Raw genomic sequence first — 23,742 nt, forward strand, 5'->3', positions numbered from 1 at the left:
AATTTTTAGTATTTATTATTTTTTCCCTTTTGTTGCCCTTGTTGTTTTATTGTTGTAGTTATTATTGATGTTGTTGTTGTTGGGTAGGACAGAGAGAAATGGAGAGAGAAGGGGAAGATAGAGAGGGGGAGAGAAACGGGATCCTTACACTGGTCCTTGTGCTTTGCGCCATGTGCGCTTAGCCTGCTGTGCTACTGCCCTACTCCCACACATCATCTTTTTTTATTGCAGTTACATTCTTTTTAAAAATATTTATTTATTATTTATTCCCTTTTGTTGCCCTTGTTTTATTGTTGTAGTTATTATTGTTGTTGTTATTGATGTTGTCGTTATTGGGTAGGACAGAGAGAAATGGAGAGAGGAAGGGAAGACAGAGAGGGGGAGAGAAAGATACTTGCAGACCTGCTTCACTGCTTGTGAAGCAACTCCCCTGCAGGTGGGGAGCCAGGGGCTCGAACTGAGATCCTTGTGCTTTGTGCTACCTGCACTTAACCTGCTGCACTACCACCCAACTCCCTGAAGAGTTATATTCTATGCAATATATATTCCATAACTTCTTTAGCTAGTCATCTGTTGATAGGCATTTAGGCTGCTTCCACTCTTTGGCTATTGTGAATAATGTAGCTATGAGGGTGCATACATCCCTCCTAATTAAATTTATCCACTAGATAAATGCCTAAGAGTGGTATTGCTGGATAATAAAGTACTTCCATTTTTATTTGTATGAGGATTCTCCTACAGTCTTCCAAAGGAGCTGTACCAGTTTGCATTCCCACCAGCAATGCAGCAGAGTTCCCTTTTCTCCACAGTGTCATTTCCTAATTTGTTGATATAAGCCATTCTCTAAGGTGTGAGATGATATTTCAGTGTAGTTTTAATTGGCATTTCACTAATGATAAGTAGAACATTTCTTCATATATCTGTGGGCCATTTATATCTCTTTTTTAAACTGTATTTATTTATTTATTCCCTTTTGTTGTCTTGTTGTTTTATTGTTGTAGTTATTATTGATGTCATTGTTGTTGGATAGGACAGAGAGAAATGGAGAGAGCAGGGGAAGACAGAGAGGGAGAGAGAAAGATAGACACCTGCAGACCTGCTTCACTGCTTGTGAAGTGACACCTCTTCAAGTGGAGAGCCAGGGGCTCGAACCAGGATCTTTTTATTATTATATTTATTTATTTATTTATTTATTTATTTGAGATGGACAGAAAACGAGAGGAGGGAAGCTAGAGAGGGAGAGAGACAGAGATACACCTGCAGCACTGCTTCACCACTCATGAAGCTTTCCCCCTGCAGGTGGGGATCAGGGGCTTGAACCTGGCTCCTTGTGCACTATAGCATGTGTGCTTAAGAAAGTGCACCACCAGCCAGCCCCTCGAACCAGGATCATTACGCTGGCCCTTGCTCTTTGTGCCATGAGCGCTTAACCCATTGCGCTACCGCCTGACTCCCTATTTATTTATTTATTTATAACCAGGGCACTACTCAGCTCTGGCTTATGGTGGTACGGGGCATTGAACATGGGACTCTGGAGTCTCAGGCATGAGAGTCTCTTTGCATAACCATTATACTATCTACCCTCCACCCTGAGCCATCTCTGTGATAAAGATGTTTTAATAAAGATTTACCTTTTTTTTTGGATACAGACAAATTGAGAGGGAAAGGAGAGACAGAAACACACACAGAGAGAGAGACTGCTGCACTAATCATGAAGCTTCTCCCCTGTAGGTGGTGACTGAGGGCTTAAACTCGGTTCTTGTGCCATGTAATGTGTGTGCTAAACCAAGTGCAAGTACCCAGCTACTCAAGTGCAAGTACAAGTACCTAGCTACTCAGTAAGTATTTTATGAGTATGACCTGCGAATGGTAGGTACTTGGCAAGTGCTTGCAGTGAGTATTCAATGTTCTGTAGATGTTGTTACAAAGCCCTGCATAGTTGGGGCTCAAATGAAGGCTGGCCATTGTTTGGGGACTGTATTGTATCCAGAGCTACAGTATCTCCACATTTGGCCCAACTTCTACATGGGGTAGATGCTTCCTGTTTATAAATCCTTTCCACCAGTCATTCAATCCAAGCCCACAGAAAATAAGGCTGTCTGTGAGGAAAGGCCTTTTGCTCTGGATGACTATTCAGAGCCCACAGAAAGTGCTCCTGTCCATGGTTCAAGCCCAGGGTCTGTGTTAACAGGAAGCAGCACACCAGCTGCAGAACAATGTCATAGCTTGTGCTGTCCACCTTGGTACAGTAGGAACCTAGATATCCCTGCAGCTGGAGGGAGTGGAGAGCATCCTTCACACCTGTGGAACGTGTCATTTATTGAGCACTCATTTGTATGCCAGACATGCAGCCAGTGCTGATGCACAGACTCTTAACCCTCTGTTTCCTGTGAGGTTATTTCAGTATACTATTTTGCAGAGAGAAACTGAGGTTCAGAGGATATGATATATCCAAACTCCTGCAACTGGTAAATAGCAAAGCTGGGACTCTAACTCAAGAATAAAGTCAAACCTTCATTCAGTGCCTTTCTCCATCCCAAGAGCAGTTTCTCTCTTCAGTTTTTATTGAGTTGATTCCATGATAAGGAGAGGTATGGCTTAGCTTCCAAAATATGAATTTAATTGGACAGAGTAAGGAATGGTGCTGAAGTCTAAATGCCAGCATTAACCTGCAATATACTCTTTCCTGGAAACAAAAAACAAAGGGAGAATGTTCTTGAAAGTTACCTGTTATCTCAATTGTGCAATCCTTTGGTCTCTACAGTGTATTGTAACATTAGGCACAGGTACATGATATTAGAATTTTTTAATGGTAGCGTGCTCAGGCACTAGGTAGAACACACAAGTTCCTATGTATAAGGACCTGTATTCAAGCTCCTGGTTCCCACCCACACAGGAAAAGCTTCTAGAACAGTGAAGTAGTGCTGAACCTCCATCTCCCTCTCTCTTTCTCCTTCCCTTTCAATTTATCTTTATCTCTATCCAAAAAGAAAGAAAAGGACAAAAATAAAAAAAGAAAAAGGAAGAAAGAAAGAAAGAAAAGGCCACCTGGAGTGGTGGAGTGGTCCTGTAGTCACTGAGCCTCAGTGACAATACTGGTAACAGAAAAGAAACAAAAACAAAACTGGTAGATTTATAAAATTTCAAATACCTCTTTTAAACAAGTAATTTGATACCACTATTCTATAGTTAGAGAAAAAAATGGCATTTTGCATTGCCAAGGCACAAATCTGAGACACAAGTTCATTTCTTACCCTCTCCAACTTCTTCACACCTCTAAATTTAAGCTTGGGTGTGCTCCATCCCACCCCTTAGACCTGGGGCCCACTTTACCCCTGCTGTCTTTTTTTTTTTTAGTGATTTAATATTGATTTACAAAATTATAAGACAACAGGAGTATAATTCCTCACTGTTCCCACTACCAGAGTTCTGTATCCCTATTCCCTCCATTGTAAACTATAGCAGTTCTCCCAAGGTTACAGATATGATTTAACTATTATTTCTCTAACCATTTGTCTATATTTGTCCATTTTTTTGTATTATTTATCCATTTGTATATATATGTCCATTTTTTCTTCCCATGGTCCTGTCTTCCTTTGCAAGTTACAACTATTATTATTATTTCCAAATGTTCCTCCCTTTTCCCCATTCTCTCTCCAAGTCCTGTAATTGCATCTATATTGGACATAGGCATTGGCAGGTTTATCTATACCTCGAGCCTGTTTCTATCTTTCCCTAGTGGTAGGAAAGTAGAGCTCTGGAGAGGTGAGATTCTGGGATACATTATTGAGGTCATATGAAAAGTTTATTATTTTAAAATATTTATTTGTTTATTTATTTTTGGATAGGGACAGAGAAATTGAGAAGAGAGGGGAGATGGAGAGGGAAAGAGACAGAGAGATACCTACAGCCCTACTTCACCACTCTTGAAGTTTTCCCCCTGTAGGTGGGGACTAGGGGCTTGAACCCAGGTCCTTGTGCACTGTAATGTGTGCCCTTAACCAGGTGTGCCACCACCTGCCCTATCCCTGGCTGTCTTTTCTGTCTACACAAAACTGGTTATGTTCACTCTGCACAGGCGACATAATTGAGGAATGAGGGATACTTCCATTCCCAACGCCTTTGCATGCATATGACTCTTTTTAAAGTAGAAATCTCAGGAGGTTCTGTAAGCACTGGTACCACCATTTCTGGCAAACTTTATATGTGTGTGTGTGTGTGTGTGTGTGTGTGTGTGTGTGTGTGTGTGTGTATTTATTCCCTTTTGTCACCCTTGTTGTTTCATTGTAGTTATTATTATCGTTATTGATGTCATCGTTGCTGGATAGGATAGAGAGAAATGGAAAGAGGAGGGGAAGATAGAGAGGGGGAGAGAAAAACACCTGCAGACCTGCCTCACCACCTGTGAAGTGACTGCCCTGCAGGTGGGAAGCTGGGGGCTCAACTGGGATCCTTATGCTGGTCCTTGCACTTAACCCACTGCACTACTGCCTGACTCCCACTGGCAAACTTTTTTTTAAACAACCTCCTGGGCCCCTCCTAGCAGGGGAGGAATTTGTAAAACAATTGAACAAAGCCTGGAACTTGAGAGAGAAGTCACAGGACATTCCAGAAGGATTTCTCCCAAGCTCCAAAAGACAACATGTGGGAACACTGCATAAGGCTCAAAACTGAGCAAAGAAAAGCATGAAAGAGCCGGAAAGTCAACCCAGAAGGAAGGGCAATCACAGGCTGGAGGAAGGAACAAGGAGCACTGAGGCTGGGGGGTGGGTGGTGGGTGAGGGAGAGGACAGTAAATGGGAGGTACTGTGTGAGAAGTTGTCTCTGCCACTAAGCTGTCACTATTGCACTTTCTAGCCTTAAAAAATGAGAGCGCTGTGAAAATAAGCATACAGGAACTGATCTGTTTGCAGCAATGTTTTATTCATCACAAAGACCTGAAAATAGGTTGCACAACTAACAACAGGGCAAAGTTAATGAACTATTAACACAGTACCAAGCAACTACTAGAAATCATCTGTACAAAGTCAGTGTGTTTCTTAAAGTAGCTGGCCGACATCTGCAATAAAGAGTTTGTACCAGGATATAAATCTGTGTTTGGTTTGCAATATAAACTATTAAAAGAAAAAAGAAAAAGAAAAGGAGGGACGCTGTCATTTGGCCTAAACAGAGTGTTTAGTGATATATTTCATTAACATTCTGCACAAATTTCTTATCTTGCTTCAGACTGCTAATAAACAGTTTGGAGACTGGCACCAGTCTACAGAGCCATTTTTTAATTTATTTTTATTAGTGATTTAATAATGATCAAGAAGATTGTGGGATAAGAGGAGTAAAATTCCATACAATTACCACCACCAGAGTTTCATATCCCATTGGAAGCTCCCCTATTCTTTATCCCTCTGGAGTACAGACCAAAATTCTTTTTTTATATATATATTTTATTTATTTATTTTCTATTTTGTTGTCCTTGTTGTTTTTCGTTGTTGTTGTAGTTATTATTGTTATTGATGTTGTCATTGTTAGATAGGACAGAGAGAAATGGAGAGAGGAGGGGAAGACAGAGAGGGGCAGAGAAAGATAGACACCTGCAGACCTGCTTCACCGCTTGTGAAGCGACTCCCCTGCAGGTGGGGAGCCGGGGGCTCGAACCAGGATCCTTATGCCGACCAAAATTCTTTATGGGGTGCAGAAGGTGGGAGGTCTACATCTGTAACTGCTCTGTAACTGCTTCTCTGTAGGACATGGGCATTGACAAGTTGATTAATGCCCCCAGCCTATTTCTGTCTTTCCTTAGTAGGGTTCCAGGACATATTGGTGAGGTCGCCTGTCCAGGGAAGTCAGGCTAGCATGATGGTAGCATCTGTAACTTGGTGACTGAAAAGCATTAAGATATAAAGCAGAATAAATTGTTTAATAATCAGGAACCTAAAGGTAAAAGTATAGCAGATGAGATTTGGATCTTCATATTGGAAGATGCTAGGAAGTCTATTTTAGTCTTTTTTTTTTTTTTTTTACCAGAGTACTGCTCAGCTCACATGGAGATCATAAGCATTTCAACCTGACTAGAGGGGAGTGGGGAAGGGCATAAATGACAGATTCAAATTAAAGAGAGTGCTCATGGTCAGCTCTGGAGCTAGGCTCTGGGGCAATATTTGCAAAGTGTGTTATGAGAAACCCCAGTCTTGTAAGATATTAAAAGTTTTTATTTTCCCATAAAAAACTAGTGAGTTTCATTCTCAAATATGTTGAGGATTGCTGGTTTAAGCAGAATTGGACAGATGACTTTACTGATCTAACCCAGAAACTTTCCTACTTTGGGGTCCCTTGAGATGGCCAGCATGTAAGGAAGAGAACAGAGTTTCCAAACTGTGCTAAGAACTAGGGAATCCTTTTTCCAAGGAGCATTTCAGAGGACAGGTGATCCATAAGACCCAGTGTGGGACCTGAGGTAAGAACTCAGCAAAGAGATTGACAGTGATGACAGTGGGTGTCAAGAGGGGGAAAAGAGATCAAATCTATGGTCATTTGCAGAAGACATACTTCTGCCTGAGCAGAGTTGAGAACAGCCCAGGTGTAGGTAGAATAGGTAGAGAATGTGGGCTCTAGAGTCAGACAATCTGGCTCTAGAACAATCCTGGCACCACCACATACTGACTGCATGATCTAGACAAGTCCCTTCATTCCTTGCTCTTCAATTTCCTTGTCTGAAAAAGATGGTAATAAAATATACCCAGTTCTACAAAATAGTTCACTTAAATACTGCATTGTTTTGCCATGTGCTCGTCCAGGATTCAGACTTTGTCCCCAGTGCATTGAAATGTGTAAGGTAATAACATAAATGAATAAAAAAATAAACAAACAAGGCTGGTTTCTGTGAAATACTTAAAAAAAATTTTTTTTTATTTATAAAAAGGAAACATTGACAAAACCATAGGATAAGAGGGGAATAGCTTTGCACAATTCCCACCACCAGACCTCCGTGTATCAACCCCTCCCCTGATAGTTTTCCTACTCTTTAACCCTCTGGGAGTATGGACCCAAGGTTATTGTGGGATGCAGAAGGTTGAAGGTCTGGCTTCTATAATTGCTTCCTCGCTGAACATGGGTGTTGACAGGTTGATCCTTACTCCCAGCCTGTCTCTCTCTTTCCCTAGTGGGGAAGGGCTCTGGGGAAGCAGAGCTCCAAGACACATTGGTGGGGTTGTCTGTCCAGAAAAGTCTGGTTGCATCCTGCTAGCATCTGGAAGCTGGTGGCTGAAAAGAAAAGAGAGTTAATATACAAAGCCAAACAAACTGTTGGACAATTATGGACCTAAAGGTTGGAATAGTGCAAGTGAGGCATTGGGGGGCTCTCCATTTTGTAGATAGCTAGTAGGCATGTTTTAGTTATATTTCAAAGGGCCTGTAGCTATACTAGTGTTTGGTTTTTTTTTCCCTGAGCCTAAAATCTGATATTCAGGTGGATCCTAGTTATTGTCTGGGGAGATTATGTCATGGCTAGAAAAAGGACCAGAAATCTGGATCAGGGAAGAGAGTAGCTCCCTAATATGGGAAAGGGGTATAAATATTACTGTAAACCCCATCAATTTGATATGATCTGGGGCCCATAATTAGCTTAGGAGCCTGTGTGACCTCTGTATCCCTCTAGATCTGAGCTCACATTCTGTAGTCATGAGTAGGAACATTCCATGCTGCCCCAGTATCGACCAATCTTCCTCAGGTGTATCACAGAGTATGTTGTCCATCGTCCCTTCAGAGGATGGAACATTCTCTACCATTGTCGATCCAGGTTGAGGGCAAGGTCCTATGGGGGCCCACAAAGGCGTCTATTTTGTTGTTCCTGATAGAGATGACCAGAAACAATGGAGAGAGGGGTTTATTTGAGGTCTAGGCCCATCATGTCTGTTTGGGAGACTCAGGACTCCCCAATCAGGGCCCCGTGAAATACATTTTTAAAAACTGATTTAATGGGAGTCGGGCTGTAGCGCAGTGGGTTAAGCGCAGGTGGCGCTAAGCTCAAGGACCGGCGTCAGGATCCCGGTTCGAGCCCCCGGCTCTCCACCTGCAGGCAGGTCCCTTTACAGGCGGTGAAGCAGGTCTGCAGGTGTCTGTCTTTCTCTCCCCCTCTCTGTCTTCCCCTCCTCTCTCCATTTCTCTCTGTCCTATCCAACAACAATGACAGCAATAAAAAAAATGTCAAGGGCAACAAAAGGGAATAAATAAAATAAAAAAAAATAAAAAAATAAAAAATAAATTAAAAAAATAAAATAAAATAAAAAACTGATTTAATAATGATTAGCAAAACCATAGGATAAGAGGGGTATAATTCCACAGAATCCCCACCACCAGAGTTCCGCATCCCTTCCAATGAAGCTTTCCTATTCTTTTTTTTTAATTTTTAAAAATTTATTTATTTTCCCTTTTGTTGCCCTTGTTTTAATTTTATTGTTGTTGTAGTTATTGTTGTTATTGATATTCTTGTTGTTAGATAGGACAGAGAGAAATGGAGGGAGGAGGGGAAGACAGAGAGGTGGAGAGAAAGACAGACACCTGCAGACCTGCTCCACCACCTGTGAAGAGAACCCCCTGCAGGTGGGGAGCCAGGTCTCTAACCGAGATCATTATGTGGTCCTTGAGTTTCTTGTCAAGTGTGCTTAACCCGCTGCACTACCACCTGACTCCCAGCTTTCGTATTCTTTATCCCCCTGGGAGTATGGGCCTAGGATCATTATGGGGTGCAGAAGGCAGAAGGTCTGGCTGTAATAGTTTCATCTAGGAACTCTATTTGAAGTGTATTTGAAGTGTATTCCAAGGGGACCCATGACTTTACTAATTTTTTTTTTTTGCCTGTAGTGTTATCGCTGGTGCCAGAACTATGAATCCACTGCTCCTAGAGGCTATTTTTCCCATTTTGTTGCCCTTGTTGTTGCCCTTGTTGTGGTAGTTATTGTTGTTATAGCTGTTGTTGTTGCTGGATAGGACAGAGAGAAATCGAGAGAGGAAGGGAAGACAGAGAGGAGGGGAGAAAGATAGACACCTGCAGACCTGCTTCACCTCTTGTGAAGCAACCCCCCTGCAAGTAGGGAGCTGGGGGCTTGAACTGGGATCCTTATGCCAGTCCTTGCACTTTGAGCCATGTGTGCTTAACTCACTGCGCTACCACCCAGCCCCCAACTTTACTAATTTTTACCTGAGCCTGACAGCTAACTTTGCAAAAGACTTTTTTAAAAATTAACTTTATTTATTTATTGGATAGAGACAGCCAGAAATCTAGAGGGTAGGGGGTGATAGAGAGGGAGTAGAGAGGGAGATGGAGAGACACCTGCAGCACTGCTTCACTACTCACAAAGCTTTGCCCCCACAGATGGGAACTTGGTGCTTGAACCTGGGTCCTTGTGCTTTGTAACATGTGCGCTCAACCAGGTGCACCACCACCCAACCCCCACAAAAGACTTCTATGCCTGAGGCTCCAGGTTCAATCTCCAGCACCATAATAAGCCATAGCTGCGCGTTGCTCTCATAAAAAATTATAAATACAACTAATTCTGTGGTCAAATGAGATTACATGTTGTTCAGATAGTGAGGAGAGTTTATTTTTACCTCAAGTACACACCAGAAAGGGGGGTGCCTTATGCCATACTTGAATCAATCTGTGTTTTCATTCAAGTAAAAATTACTCAAGTGTCAACTCTGTTCCAGGTACTATCCTCTTCATAGAAGCTTATATATGGGACAAGACAAGACAGTCTAGTTTCCCATTAAGTGTCATCATATCAAATGACACTTCTTCTAGCATTTGCCCTTCTTCCGTAGCCAGTCAACAGCGTCAGGTTGAGCCTGATGTAAAGTTTCAAGACCTCCTTTGAATCTGGAGAGGTGGCAGTCAATGACACTTGTTTCCTAGGATGAGGCCCTGGGTTCAACCCCCAGCACAAACAAGCACCAAACAAGCACAGGAAAGTCAAGATAGAGAGGTATGGAGGGAAAGACTTGGGAGGACAGAGTAAGGCATGCCTTTTTGTATTGTGGCAGGTCAGGGAAGGTCTACATGGTGGCATGGTCTTGAACTGACTCCTAAAGAACAGTGGAATGAAGTGGGGTGTGCTGAGTGAGAAAAGCACTCAGGAGGAAGACAGTATGTTCAGACTTCATATTGGGGAAGGAACACAGCTGGGGAAATGGATGGGATTGTACCTGCTAGACCTTGAGAACACCTCCCTCTCCATGGAAATTTGTAATGCCTGCTTACGACTGTGACCTCCCTCTGTTTCTTCTTTTCCGTCATCTTGTTTCTTCTCTGTCTCAGCTCCCTTTCCTTTCTTTCTTTCTCATTTCTTTTCTCTCCCTTCCTTCCTTCCTTCTATCCTTTCTCCTTTTTTCTCCTTCTTACCTTCTTTCCTTCCTTTCTTCTCCTCCTCCTCTTCTTTTTTTATAGAAACAGTGGCATGAAGAGAGTGAAAGAGACTACAGCACCAGAGCTTCCTTCATTGCGCTGGGGCCTGGGCTCATACCTGCATCACACACAGGACAAAGTAGCATATTATCCAAGTGAGCTATATTGTCAATCCCCAACTCCCTTTCATACTAATGTCCTCTTCTTACTGGTCACATATCCTGACTCTGCCAGTATACAGATCAGCTTATTACCCAGTCATTGGAACTCTTCTCAGAATCTAGGTTAAATTTTTTAAAAGATTTTATTTATTTTATTAATGAGAAAGATAGGAGGAGAGAGAGAAAGAGCCAGACATCACTCTGGTACATGTGCTGCCGGGGATTGAACTCAGGACCTCTTGCTTGAGAGTCTAGTTCCTTAACCACTGCGCCACCTCCCAGACCACTAGGTTAATTTTTTATAACTGAATGAATGTAGGGGTCCTTTTTGCCTATCACATTAGCAGAAAGGATCCTGTCTGGGCAGATGTGGCATCACAACAGGAGCCACCCAGCTGCATGTATACCCTTGTGCAATGAACACCCTAGTCAATGGTCCACTGTAGCCCAGGATTGCCGAAATAAGTTAGAAGCTCTGATACAGACAAAAGAATTGAATAGAATCTAGGAAGAGGTTTTGGCTATTACAGATAGTGCTGCTATGAGCACATTTGTGTGTACACAAATCTTTTTGGATGGGTGTGTTGGGTTCCTTAAGATATACAATTTGTAACAGCCAAAACCTAGAGCAAACCAGGTATCCAACAACAGATGAATGGCTCAGCAAGCCATTCATATACATATTCATATGTGGTCTATATACACAAAGGACTACTACTCAGATATTAAAAATTATGATTTCACTGTTTTCAGCCAATATTGGATGGAGCTTGAAGAAATCATATTAAGTAAAATAAGTCAGAAACAGAAGGATGACTATGGGATGATCTCATTCAGAGGCAGAAGTTGAAAAACACCAGAAGAGAAAATACTAAGCAGAACCTGGACTGGAATTGGTGAATTGCACCAAAGTAAAAAAACTCTTGGGTGGGTGGGTGGTGGAGTACAGGTCCTAGAAAAGGATGACAGAGGACCTAGTGGGGGTTGTAGTGCTATGAGAAAAAGTGAGAAATGTTATGCATGTACAAACTATTGTATTTAATGTCAATGTAAAACATTAAACCCCCCCCCCCAATTAAAAAAAAAGAAAAGAAAAATATAATCTAGGAAAAGCTGAGCACTTCAATGTTGGAGCAGCTAACAAGCAAGTCACAAACTCCAGTTATTGGTCCTAGAATCTCTGTAACTTCTCAGAAGTTTAATAAAAGTTAAGTTCAGCTTTGTTTGCCTATCCAAACTCTAGTGGTCTCTTTTTATGTAAGGAACTTAGTGCAAGTCTAGAGTTATTTCTTTCCCAAAGAGTGACAAACGCCCAGAGCTATGAGTGTATCCAGTGTGATCACAGGCGCCTCACAGGCTCAGCACAACCCAGTAAGCCCAGCCCCTGTTCCTCTTCTAAGCCATATGAGGCTATAACTAGGCCCCAGACAAAGCAACTTGAGAACATTTACTAAAGATACCAAGGACTGCAAAATAAAACAGAGCTAGCTGGATCCCTTAGTGAGAAGGAGAAGATGCAGAATAAATAGGTGGATGACCAATCCCGAAAGTGGGTGGAATTCTTTGGCAGGCTTTTTTAGACAGGCCATATTTCCCTGCTCTCAAAATCAGTCTAGCACCCAATCAGCTTAACCATCTCTCCCCAACAACCCCTTTTAGGAATCAAGACTTAAAGCTCAGGCTCAGTTTTGACCAAACTTTGACAAAAGGCTGTTTGTTCCCCTTTTCCCTTTCCTCATGAGCAAATCATGCAAGAAGCCAAATCTTCAGGACTTAAAGGGCCTGAGGTAGGAAATAGACTGAGGCAAATCATGAAATGTTGTTTGGCCTGGAGGCTGGCCCTCTGTGCCTAGGCAAGACCTTGGAAAAATCCTACCACCAGGGTTGCTGCCAACTCTGAAGTCAGTGAGGTTTAGAAAAAAAAATTTTTTTAATGCCACCAGTGTTATCACTTCAAGTGGTCTTTTATTTCTGTTTTAAATTTCAAAGGACAGAGAAGAATTGAGAGGGGGAGGTAGAGGTAGAGATAGAAACAGAAACAGAGATCAACACCTGTAGCAAAGCTTCCCCGCTCATTAAGCTTCCCCCAGTAGGTGGGGAGCAGAGATTTGAACCCAGCTCCTTGTGCATGGTAATCTGTGTGCTCCATTAGGTGAGCCACTACTTAGCCCCCTAATATTTCATTTCTTTAGTGAGAGAGAGAAAGATAGATAAGCTTGAGCTGTGCTAGCTCTGGCTTATGGTGGTGTGGAAGACTGAACCTGGGACTTTGGTGACTCTGGCATGATAATTTATTTTTTAATTTACTGCTTATCTGCTTGTTTGAAGAGTTACTTATTTACTTTCTGCTCATGAGAGAGCACCACATGACATATATGGTGCAGGGGATTGAATTTGGGTCTTCTTGTAATGCAAGCCCTACTCACTGAACCACCTCCCCAAACATGTTAGGCAAATGGCCCTAAGTGCAAGGTTGCATCCTCTATCAGACTAGAGTGGCCTGGGGTGGGGGCTGTGTCTGGCCAGCAGATGGGGGGAGCAATACATGGGTTAGATGCTGTGCCCACAGCAGATTAAAGCTTCTTGGGGGGGGCAGTATTAGCTCTCTCTTCAGGTTGAAATAAATGGTAATTAAGAAACAGTAATAAGAAAAGTGACTACCTTTAACCCAGAAGGTGGTACAGTGGCTAGAGTATTGGACTTTAAAGTGTGACATCTGAAGTTCAATTCCCAGCATCACATATGCCAGAGTGATGCTCTGGTTTTGTTCCCTCCTTCTCTATCATGTTAATCAATCTTATTTTATTTATTTATTTATTTTAAGGTGAAGTGGGAGGAGGAAGAAAGGAAAGAGAAAAACGAGTGCTATTGTTTAGTGCCGTGTTCTCAAAGTGTGTGTGTGTGTGTGTGTGTGTGTGTGTGTGTGTATGTATAAGAGTTGAGGGCTCTTATAGGCACCATTTTATGTCTCCTGGGCCAACTACTTTTTAACTAGAACAGAGAGAGGTGAGACATCATAGCATCTGAGCTTTCCCTTGTGCTGTGATACTCCTGTACACAGCACACACACACAAAGTACACACCCTACCAGGGAGCAATCTCTCTGGCTTGTGAGATTATTTTTAAAGTTAATTCTTTTTTTTATACAAACCTAGAGACACAGAGAGAAAGAGACACCATAGTATCAGAGCTTCCCCGACCCTATGGTATCCTTATGTGATACTAAGGTTGGAACCTAGGCCATGCACATGGATGGTAAGGCAAGATCCCTACCCAGTAAGCTATCTCTTGACTGAAGTTAATTCATTTTAGCCTGCATAACACTGTGAGGGAAATCTGTGCACTACTCTCCCTTTCTAGAAGCAGAAAGACTGAGAGGTGGAAGAAATTGTTCCAGGTTGCTGAGTGAAGTGGCAAAGGCAGCATTCTCTATCATATTGACACAGGGACTAAGTCCACCTCCTTTAAACATTTTTTTATTTATAAAATGGAAATAGTGACAAGACTATAGGATAAGAGGGGTACACCTCCACACAATTCCCACACTCAGAACTCTGTATCCAATCCCCTCCCTTGGTAGCTTCCCTATTCTTTATCCCTCTGAAAATATGGACCCAGGATCATTATGGAGTGCAGAAGGTAGAAGGTCTGGCTTCTGTAATTGCTTCTTCACTGAACATAGGTGTTGGTAGGTCAATCCATAGTCCAAGCCTGTCTCTCTCCTTCCCTAGTGGGGAAGGAGTATGGGGAGCCAGGGCTCCAGGACACATTGGTGGGGTCGCCTGCCCGGGGAAGTCTGTTTGGCATCATGATAGCATCTGGAGCTTGGCGGCTGAATAATACTTAAGGTATAAAGCAGAAAGGACTGGCTGAAGGATCATGGTTTGAGCCCCCAGCTCCCCACCTGCAGGGGAGTCGTTTCACAAGCGGTGAAGCAGGTCTGCAGGTGTCTATCTTTCTCTCCCCCTCTCTGTCTTCCCCTTCTCTCTCCATTTCTCTCTGTCCTAACAATGACAACAACATCAATAACAACAATAATAGCTACAACAATAAAATAAAAACAACAAGGGCAACAAAAGGGAAAATAAATAAATAAATATAAAAAATTTTAAAAGATATAAAGCAGAACACATTGTTGACTAATCATCAACCTAAAGGCAAGAATATTGCAGATGAAGATTTGGGGTCTCCATTTTGGAAAAAACTAGTAGGTCTATTTTAGGTATATTCCAAGGGGCCCATGACTTTGCTAGTTTTTGCCTGAAGCCTGACATCTAATATGCAGGTGGACCCAAGGTATTCTCTGGGGAGATGGTGTCAAGGTTGGAAAAAGGACTAGAAATCTGGATCAGGGAAGAGAGTAGCTCCCAATGTGGTTACCTCACATTGGGGTAAGTATATAGATATTGTTAACTATAAACCCAATCAATTTGATCTGGGGCCCATATTCAGCACAGGAGCCTATGTTACTTCTGCATCCCTGTAAGTCTGAGCTCACATTCTGTGGTCATGGCTAGGAATGTTCTAGGCTGTACTAATTTCAGGACCCATCTTCCTTGGGTGATAAGTAGAGTATGCTGTCCAATTTCCCTTCGAAGAATGGAACATTCCCTACCATTGTTGATCCACACTGAGGGCAAGGTCCTATAGGGGCTGGCAAAGGGGTCCTTTATGTTGTTCCTAATGGAAATGGCCATTGACAGTGGCGAGAAGAATCTGTTAAAGGTCTAGGCCCCATCATGTCTGTGTGGGAATCCCAAGACTCCCTGACTAGGGTCCCACCACCTCCTTCTTTTTGTCAGAGTATGGGTTCACTAAGAGCCAGAATTGGTTGTCACTCCCCTTACGAAGCAGACAAGGTCTTATTTATGGCTATGCCTGTGGATACAGATTCAGCCTCTCACAGCTCTGAGTGTGTCCTCCAGAAAAATGACGCAGAACATGGAAAAATAACATATTCTGCAGACGGGGGCCTCTATCTAAATGGAGGTCAGGATACCAGTGTTTTCTCAGCCACCCAGGTTCCTGTATGGATGGGTAGTCCCAGAGTGCTTGAGAGCTCACAGGGCCCTATCACCAGGAACATGCCTTCCGGACCCAGGCCTGGTGCCACCCAAACTAGTTGGGCATTTCCTTCTATCCAAACTCACCTCATTCCTGGCTGCAAACCCAGCCATGAGTCTCTGAAGCCTAGCAACTCTCAAAGGAAACTATGGAAACTTGAGTTTTCATTCTCCTCCCTCTATCATTACTCAGAAGTTTTTCCTCTGAGCTACATCCTCTTCACACGTACACACACACACACACACACACACACACACACACACCTCCCTTCCTGCCTCCATCAACCTCAACAGAGGTGGTAGAGCAGCCTGGTGGTGTGTGATGTCTGCAAGGTTGTGTCAGGGGGTGATCAGGACAGTGATTTAATGCTTAGGTATCTGTGACTGGGGCTCTTACAGGGCCTGTCTGGGTCTGGCTGTGCAGCCTGGTATATATCTGGTGATGCAGCTGAGATTTCTGTGATTCAAAGCTGGTCTGCGAGTAAACTATGTGGAAAATAGTGTGTTTATGGGGTCACTCCTTTCAGGATTGAGAGGCTACTGCAAGGTAGCGTAGTCAGTGTGTGAGAAACCATTACAAAAAAATTACCCTGGTGTAAGTCTGCAATTCAGCAGCTCTGGGTTTTCAAGTCTGATTTCATGAATTCAGTGTTTGGCATTGCATGTACCAGAGTGGTGCTCTGGTTTTCTTTCTCTCTCCCTCTCCCTCCCTCCTTCCCTCTATTCTTCTCTTATTAATAAACTAATATTGGGATGAGGAGAAGTTTAGGTCATCATGGGTATGAGGAGGTATGGTGGGCCTGTGTGTGATCTTTGAGCCCCTCTGAGGAACTCGTGTATGCAAACACTCCCTTATGTTGTCCTGGAATACAGGGAGTCTGTATGGAAATGTGAAGTGAGCAGCTGCATGCGTGTGAGCCCTGCCCAGTCTGTGCAGGTGAAAGTTTTATAGAAATAAACTGTTCTTGTGCCACTAGAAACACAATGTTTGAAAGTTGGGGTGCAAGAGTTTAAGAGTGCCCAGCGTTCCTGGGTCATGGCTGAGTACATAGGAAAGTTGTGTCAGAGTCTCCTTGTGCAGTCTCGAAGTTGGAGTGAGACAGTGAATGTGCTCAGATGCGTGTGTGGAAGCAACGAGGTTCTGAGGTGCCCTGAACATCGATGAGGAGGAGGCACATCTGAGGGTTGTGAAGGCTGTTTGGGGGGAGTGTGGGCGTACTCGAGTAGCAGGCGACTGGCGGGAGAGCTGGTCCCACGCGCTGGGTCCCGTTCCCTGTCCCATCCTACACTCCAGGCCGGGTTTGGCGGGGAGCCGGGCTTGGCTGCGGCGGCGCAGAAAAGACTGGGAGCCGGGACAAAGACACAGCCCCGCGCTCCACCGGCTCAGGAGAGCCGAGCCAGCGGCCCGGGGGCGGGTCCTGGCGCTCGGGGGGCGGGGCGAGAGGCTGCTGGGGCGGGGCGCGCGCGGGAGGGGCGGGGGCGGGGGCAGAGGCGTGGGCGGGGGCGGCGGGAGCGGGTGCGCGGTGTTGAGGACTCGGCAGGCGGCAAGCGGGGCGGTTGCTGGCGGGCGGGCGCCGAGAGCCAGCCAGCGAGTAGAGCCGGCGGGGCCATGGGGCGGCGGGCGGCGGGCGCGCTGCTGCTGGCGCTGCTGCTGCTGCACGGGCGGCTGCTCGCGGTGAGTGTGCGGGACGGAGGCGCGGGGGGCACCCGGGCCGGATCATCGCGTCCACCTAGTCGGCGGGGGCGCCCGAGGCTGCGCGGTTGGGACTTAGACCTGGGACGGTGGTGCCAGTCAGAGACCCCGGGCGAACACCGGCCGGCACCACCCTCCGGATGGGACTGTCCCGAGGGGCGCCTGGGGGACCCTGCCAGGAGCCGGGGGCGGAGCCGTCCGGCGGGGTGCCAGTGGGCAGCCCGGCCACGTTGCCGAGTCTCCAAGTCGCTCCAGGCATGGCCCGGCCTGCCATTCCCAGGGACCTGGAGGAGAAACTTGGATCAGGGTGGGAACTTGGCATGGCGAGGGCCTCCCTTTCTTGGCCAACTTAAAGAAGGGGCACTTAGTGGTGATAGGAGCCCTTTTAATCTTCCGTGCAACTATATTATGCCTTTTATCTCTTTGGGAAGTGGGCAGGCATGAGCAAAGAACTCTTGTGGACAGAGATTCAAGTGAAGCAGTCACTGACTGAAGAGTCAGTCCCTCTTAGTCCTGCTGTGTGACCAGGGGCAAGCTTTTGAACTCCTTGGAGGAAGAGTGGCTCCTACACTTGCGGGGTGCTCAGAATGTGAGGCCTCAGAGTACAGCCTCCAAAGGTGCTTAGCTAGCCTGGATGGAATGTGCCTGAAAGTACTTGGTGTCTGGCCTGTTATGTGTTGCAGAAAACCACTGGATCGCCCTGATTCTCCTCTTTCTGGGTCTTAATGGTTTAGAGGAGGCCTGCCACTTTGGTCCAGCCCTCTGCTCTGAGCTTGGTTGGGTCAGAGTGAAAAGAGAATTCTTGGGGTCGGGAATCCCTAGGTTTAGAAGGCTCTTAGCTAGGTGAGGCTCTGAGGACCTAAGTGAACTCCAGAAGGGTGGGGCAGGGCTGCAGGCAGTGAGCCAGTGGTTGACAGGGGTGGGGGCACATCTGGGGAGTGGAGCCTGTGGCTAGCCTCAAGACTGCATTGGCTCTCTTTGAGGTGGTCCTGGGCAGTCCTGGGCTTTGCACCTCTGTTCTCAGAGCCTGGAAAGGAGTTTTGTAAACTAGATGAGTATTTACCTAGTGAGTCGCCTTGCTGGCTCTCTCTCACCTCTGCCCTCCTGAGTCATTCCTCAAGCCCCCACCCCAGCCCTGATCTCTCCCCCTCTTGCCCACTTGCCCAGCATCTCTCCTACCCCATTCCCCATCTGGGCTGCCTCCTTGAACCTCTGTCTCTTCCTTTCTCCTCAGCACAGTGAGCAGGACCCCGCCACTGGCTTCATGGTATTGATCTAGACTTAAAGCTCCCAAAACTGATAGTGACTTTGCCAAAACATGGGCGCCCACCTAGCACATAGAAGGACTTCTCCAAACTCCCCCTCCTGGGCCCTCACTGCCCAGATAGTGATTAGGGGTTCCTGGATATATGGGTTTTACCACTGGCAGGGGTGAGGAAGGGGTGGAGCCCTTTCCTGCATGGAGGAGGAATTTGCCCAGAAATTCTGGATGGCAGCCAACCATCTCATCCAGTTGTTCCATTCAACACATCTTCCATGACAGTCATTGGGAGTTAAGGGGTTCATTCATTTGGCAGATATTTCCCAAGTACCTACTATGTGCCATTATACCCAGCACAGGGCTAGTAACTGGGGTTTGTGATGAGCAAGAGCAGGCCTCATCTATGCTTTCCCAGAACCCAGCTCAGTAAGCAGGCAGCTCTGATCCTGTGGGTTTCTAGACCCTCCCCAGTTGCTGCACTGAGGTCTTTATTGCAGGGGACTGGAAAGAGCTTGATCTCAGAAGTCACACAGATCCACGTTTAAATCCCAGTTCTGGCATTATTCAGCTGTGCCTGTCATCTGGGGCCAGTGTCCTCTCCCTGAGTCAGTTCCCTTTCCCACATGTATAAAATATGAGTATGTTTGCTATAAGTTTTATTTGATACCAGGTTCTTAGCCTGGGGCACCATCTTGCCTGCTGACCTTTGGTTTACATCCACAAGCTGATAAGTAGGTGAGAGCAGGAGAGTAAGATTGGTCTGTAGGAATGCAGAATGGGATCAGGAAGTGGTGTTCTCTGATTTAGTGTGGGAGTAATTTCATTGGAGAGAGACTCCTGGGTTCCAAGCCTGGGTGACTCAGGACCTGGCTTGGCCCACTGAACCCTCTTTTTCCTGCTGGGGCCTTAGCCCTTCCTTTCTTAGGGCCAGTCCTGCCAGGAGTCAGGAATCTTGCAGTGGTGATTATGGGTATTTTCCAGGGCTGAGGAGGGAAGTTACTGAGATACCTGTTTCCTGCCTGTTCTGGGGAAGCTGGTGGGAAATGTAGGAGCCACTCCTTCCCTCAGAAGTAGCTTGCCTCAACCTTCCCCTCAATTTAACTGACTGCTCTGTCTCCTTTCCACAGATCTTCTCAGCCTCCCCCATCCAGCCCCCATACCCCTTGCTCCAGACCTTCTAGGATGGGGTAGGAGAGAGTCCTAGGATTTCAGGAAGAAGGACTGTAGGTCTGTGCTTGGAGGCAGGAGGAGGCTGGGAGGTGAACCATCTCTTTCCCTGTAGCCTCGGTTGAAATCTCAGTGTCTGGGGAATAGAGACCTTCACCTGGCTTGGCCCAGGCCTGTTCTCAGGCTGAGAGCAGGCAAGTTGGGATCTGTGGGTCTGAGGCCCAGCCTGGGAGATGGGAATAAGGAAGGTGGCAGGAGGTGGCTGGGTTCAGGTCTCTGAGTGGTGCTGAGGGAGGTCTTGGCATGCCAGACCAGATGAGGAAAATCATCTGGACAGTTCACTTTTATTGAGTACCCACTATCCTGTAGGCACAAAGTTTCTCAGTGAATTCTCACATTGTGTTCCCTGCTCAGAACCTTCCTGAATTCCTTGTAGTTCTCCCAATCAGGTTCCAGCCCTTGATTTAATACAGCCTACCCCCACCCCATTTCATAGGACCCTGTGAGGTCTGGCTTCTTTGGTTCCTTTTTACCTCTTGCCTTTTGATTTTCCCAGACTTCCCCCTTGCTCACTCTCAACACCAGTCTTTGTTTCTAGACTGTGACTCATACTCACTTTAGTGATTTTGCATCTGCTGTTTCTTTTGCCTAGCACACATGTCCCCCCAAATATCTGTGTGATCCTTTGCCTCACTTCCTTCAGTTTCCCAACTATGTTGTCCATATGCTTTGTTTTCCTCTTGTCAGGTCTGACATGTACTTGATTACTTGTTCATCTCCCCACCCCACCCCCATCCCACTGAAGTCAACAGAAACTTCATGAAAGCAGTGCTTTATGTTTTTGTTTGATGTTGCTATACCTTGCTACCTTCCATGGCTGGAAGGCAGTAAAGTGTCCAGTGACTGTAGCTGTTGAGCATATTAAACTATATTGTGACTGTAACTAGCCACCCATATGGTTCCCATTCTCCAGGCAAAGGCAACTGTGGAACAGAGAGTTTATGGACTTAACCTAGTGATCCACATATATGTACTTCACAACCACACAAGCCACACAGAACTCCTTTCACTTCTCTTCCTACTGTCTCACTTGCTTGTAGCAGGCAGTAAAAGTAGATAAAACCCTTGTCACTGGTATCAAAAAGCAAGAACTCAAAACCCATATCTGTGACCTTGGGAGAACCATTGCAGTTTCCAATGGAGGAAATGGGAACACAGAACTCTGGTGGTGGGAACGGTGTGGAACTGTACCCCTGTTGTCTTGTAACTTTGTAAATCAATATTAGATCACTAATAAAAATTAGATATTACTCAAAACTACAAACAAAAAAGTAAAAACTCAGGTATTAGGAGATGGCTCACCCAGCAGAACATACACTTTACCATGGGTTCAACCCCCCACCATGTAAAAGGGAAGCTTCATGAATGGTGAAGCAGTGCTGTGATGTCTCTCACCTTCTGTTTGGAGGGCAGAGAGAGAAAGAGAGAGTGAAGGGGAGAGTCTGGCAATTATGAAGGAGAGAAGCCCCTGTGAAATTCTGGTGGCAAGAAAAAAAAATCAAGAAAGTAAGGACTCACAGGGTCCAGGTGGTATATGGCTACCTCAGGCAAGGGCTTCCTGGGACTGAAGCAGGGAGGATGAGACTGCTTCACTGTCTTTGTGATCTAGGATGGCTATTTATGGGATCATCTGTTCATATGTAAGTTTCTCAATTCCCTCATTAAATATCCCTTGAGGTGCTAGTCACTTGAATGAGTCCAGGGGCCTTCAGGCCCCAAGTGAGTGAGGCTGGGCCCTAGTCTATATGGGAGATGGGAGGGAATAACAATTGGATGTCCTTCATGGAGCTCTCTCTGGATCCTCCTGGCTGTCCCCTTGGGGACTCAAAGTTTAGAACAAGTCTAAGGAGGTGTCAGGGCTGCCTAGCCTTGGGATCAGAATCTTAGGAGGACTAGCAGCAGTCTGCCCAGAGCATAGAAAGATCTGGAGTGATGATTCATCAGCCACTTGGCGGCTAGATATGTGGGCTCTGGACCCAGAAACCACTTGGGGTTTGAGGCAAGGATCCCAGGCCTCTTTGGCCTGTTGCCCCCCTTTCTGGCTTAGTCCCACATGTGAGGGGTCAGGCTGTAAAAGCAGGGATGAATGTGATCCCACCCCCTGAGGTTCCACAGGGATCTGTTGAACTCCCTGTCTCTTCTGCCAAGAGGCCACCCTGACCTTCCCCTCCTTGTGTCCCTGCCAGGGAGGCGGAGGCGGAGGTGGAGGTTGGCCGAGGGTCCTAGCCTTGCTGGAATGTTACCCAACACTGGTCTTTGGCCCTGCACTCCCCCTCCTGCTATAGGGCTCAATTGGGGCCTGCAAACCCCCCCCCCCCACCAGCACCCAGAGCTGGCTGACTGAAGCTCAGAAAAATGTGTGGAACTTGCTTCATGGGGAGCCGCCAGCCTCACTGCTTAGCCTGGTGGCGTCGGGTCTGTGTCAATAGCAGCCTTGAGAAGGGAGTGGCTCATGGCTCCTGGGGATGGCTGGGCCAGGGGCACCAGCATGAAAAGCCCTGGAAACAAGGCAGCTTTTTAAAACCCAGGAATGCATGGCCTTCAAGTCCCAGCCACCCCCAGCGCCTACCCTTCTCTTCTTTTCCCTGATGCCCATCTGTGCCAGGGCACAGGGTCCTGAGGACATTCCTAGGACCATGTGGCATCCCTGAGATGTCCTTGGGGTCACCTCCTGGACACCTGCTGGAGAGCCTTGTCCTCAGTGCACAGGGGAGGGCCCCCTGTTTCTCAGTGGCTCTGGGTTCTTAGGGGGAGTATTTGACACACAAAGACTTGCAGTATGTAGAATGGATGAAAGGATAAATGATGCATGTGAGTAACTACTCTGTAAATTAAAGTCTTCTATAGGCGTGTGTGTGTGTGTGTGTGTGTGATAGACTTAACATTCGCTTAATATGTTTTTTGAGCATCTTTTTAATATTTGGCACTGTTCTGGGTGATTAGTTTATGGTAAAGAACTGAAAAGTCATATCCACTCCTTTGAAGTAGCTTGCTAGGAGACAATAAAAATACCAGCTCTGGTGGCAGTGAGTGCTGGAAAGGGAAAAGAAAAAATAAAGCAGGAATGCAAGGAAGAGATGCCTGGATAAGATGTCAGTAGGGTGGTGAAGAAAAACCTGTGATTAGATAACATTTGAGCCTGAGGCACCTAAAGGAGGTAAGAGTGTGAGCTTTGCAGTTATCTAAGGAAGGGTGGTTCAGATAGAGGAAATAGCTAGTTCCTGGATAGGGCGATTTGGCTTGAGCATCAGGAGTGAGTGTGTGTGTGTGTGTGTGTGTGTGAGTGTTATAGATATAGCCAGAGGGCTGGCAAGGGGAGATTGGACAAAGCCTTGTCCTGTGGGAAGGACTTTAGATTTATAAAGATAAGCCCCTGCATTGTTTTGTGAAGAGACAAAGACAATAAGCTAGGGTGTTGAGACCCAGGCCAAGAGACAAAGGATGATGGAGGGGTGAGGAAGTGCTTGATTTCTGACTATAGGATTTGCTCATGGATCCTCAGGAGAGGTGCAGAAAGAGAGCATGGGAGGAAGTTGGAGAACAGCAGGTTATGAAGTGGTCATGTTGTGGGGGGCAGTATTGGACCAACTCATGGTAGGGCCGCTAACCTCTTTTACTTATTTTATTTTAGTGAGAGAGCTACAGAGAGAAAGAATACAGAAGGAACACAGCACTGCTCAGCTCTGACTTATAGTGGTGCTGGGAATTGAACTTTGGATCTTGGAGCCTCAGGCATGAAACCTTTTTGTATGACCCTTATGCTGTCTCCTTAGCCCCCAGTCAGTCTATCTCTTACTCCAACCTAAGCTGGGGTTTCTGCTGCAGTGGCCTCTAGGGATAAGTGGCTCCTGCTGTATGTGTGTTCGTGGAGCTACAGATGCTGCCTCCCTTAGAACCTTGCAGTTCGAGCCCTTGGCTTATATATTTGTGTGCTTATTTGG

General features: G+C 45.8%; 1 protein-coding gene across 2 annotated transcripts in view; it reads left to right on the forward strand.

Annotated features, from left to right (window-relative positions):
- Positions 1–17,111: 17,111 nt before the first annotated feature.
- Positions 17,112–23,742, forward strand: part of HSPG2 (heparan sulfate proteoglycan 2) — a 139,197-nt gene continuing 132,566 nt past the window's right edge. For both annotated transcript variants that reach the window (XM_060205528.1, XM_060205529.1), the window contains exon 1: positions 17,112–17,295. In XM_060205528.1, the coding sequence (XP_060061511.1) occupies positions 17,230–17,295 (66 nt within the window). In that variant the 5' untranslated portion in view covers positions 17,112–17,229. The remainder of the gene's footprint in view (positions 17,296–23,742) is intronic.

This window comes from Erinaceus europaeus, chromosome 13 (genome assembly GCF_950295315.1).
Source record: "Erinaceus europaeus chromosome 13, mEriEur2.1, whole genome shotgun sequence".
Classification (NCBI taxonomy): Eukaryota; Metazoa; Chordata; class Mammalia; order Eulipotyphla; family Erinaceidae; genus Erinaceus; species Erinaceus europaeus.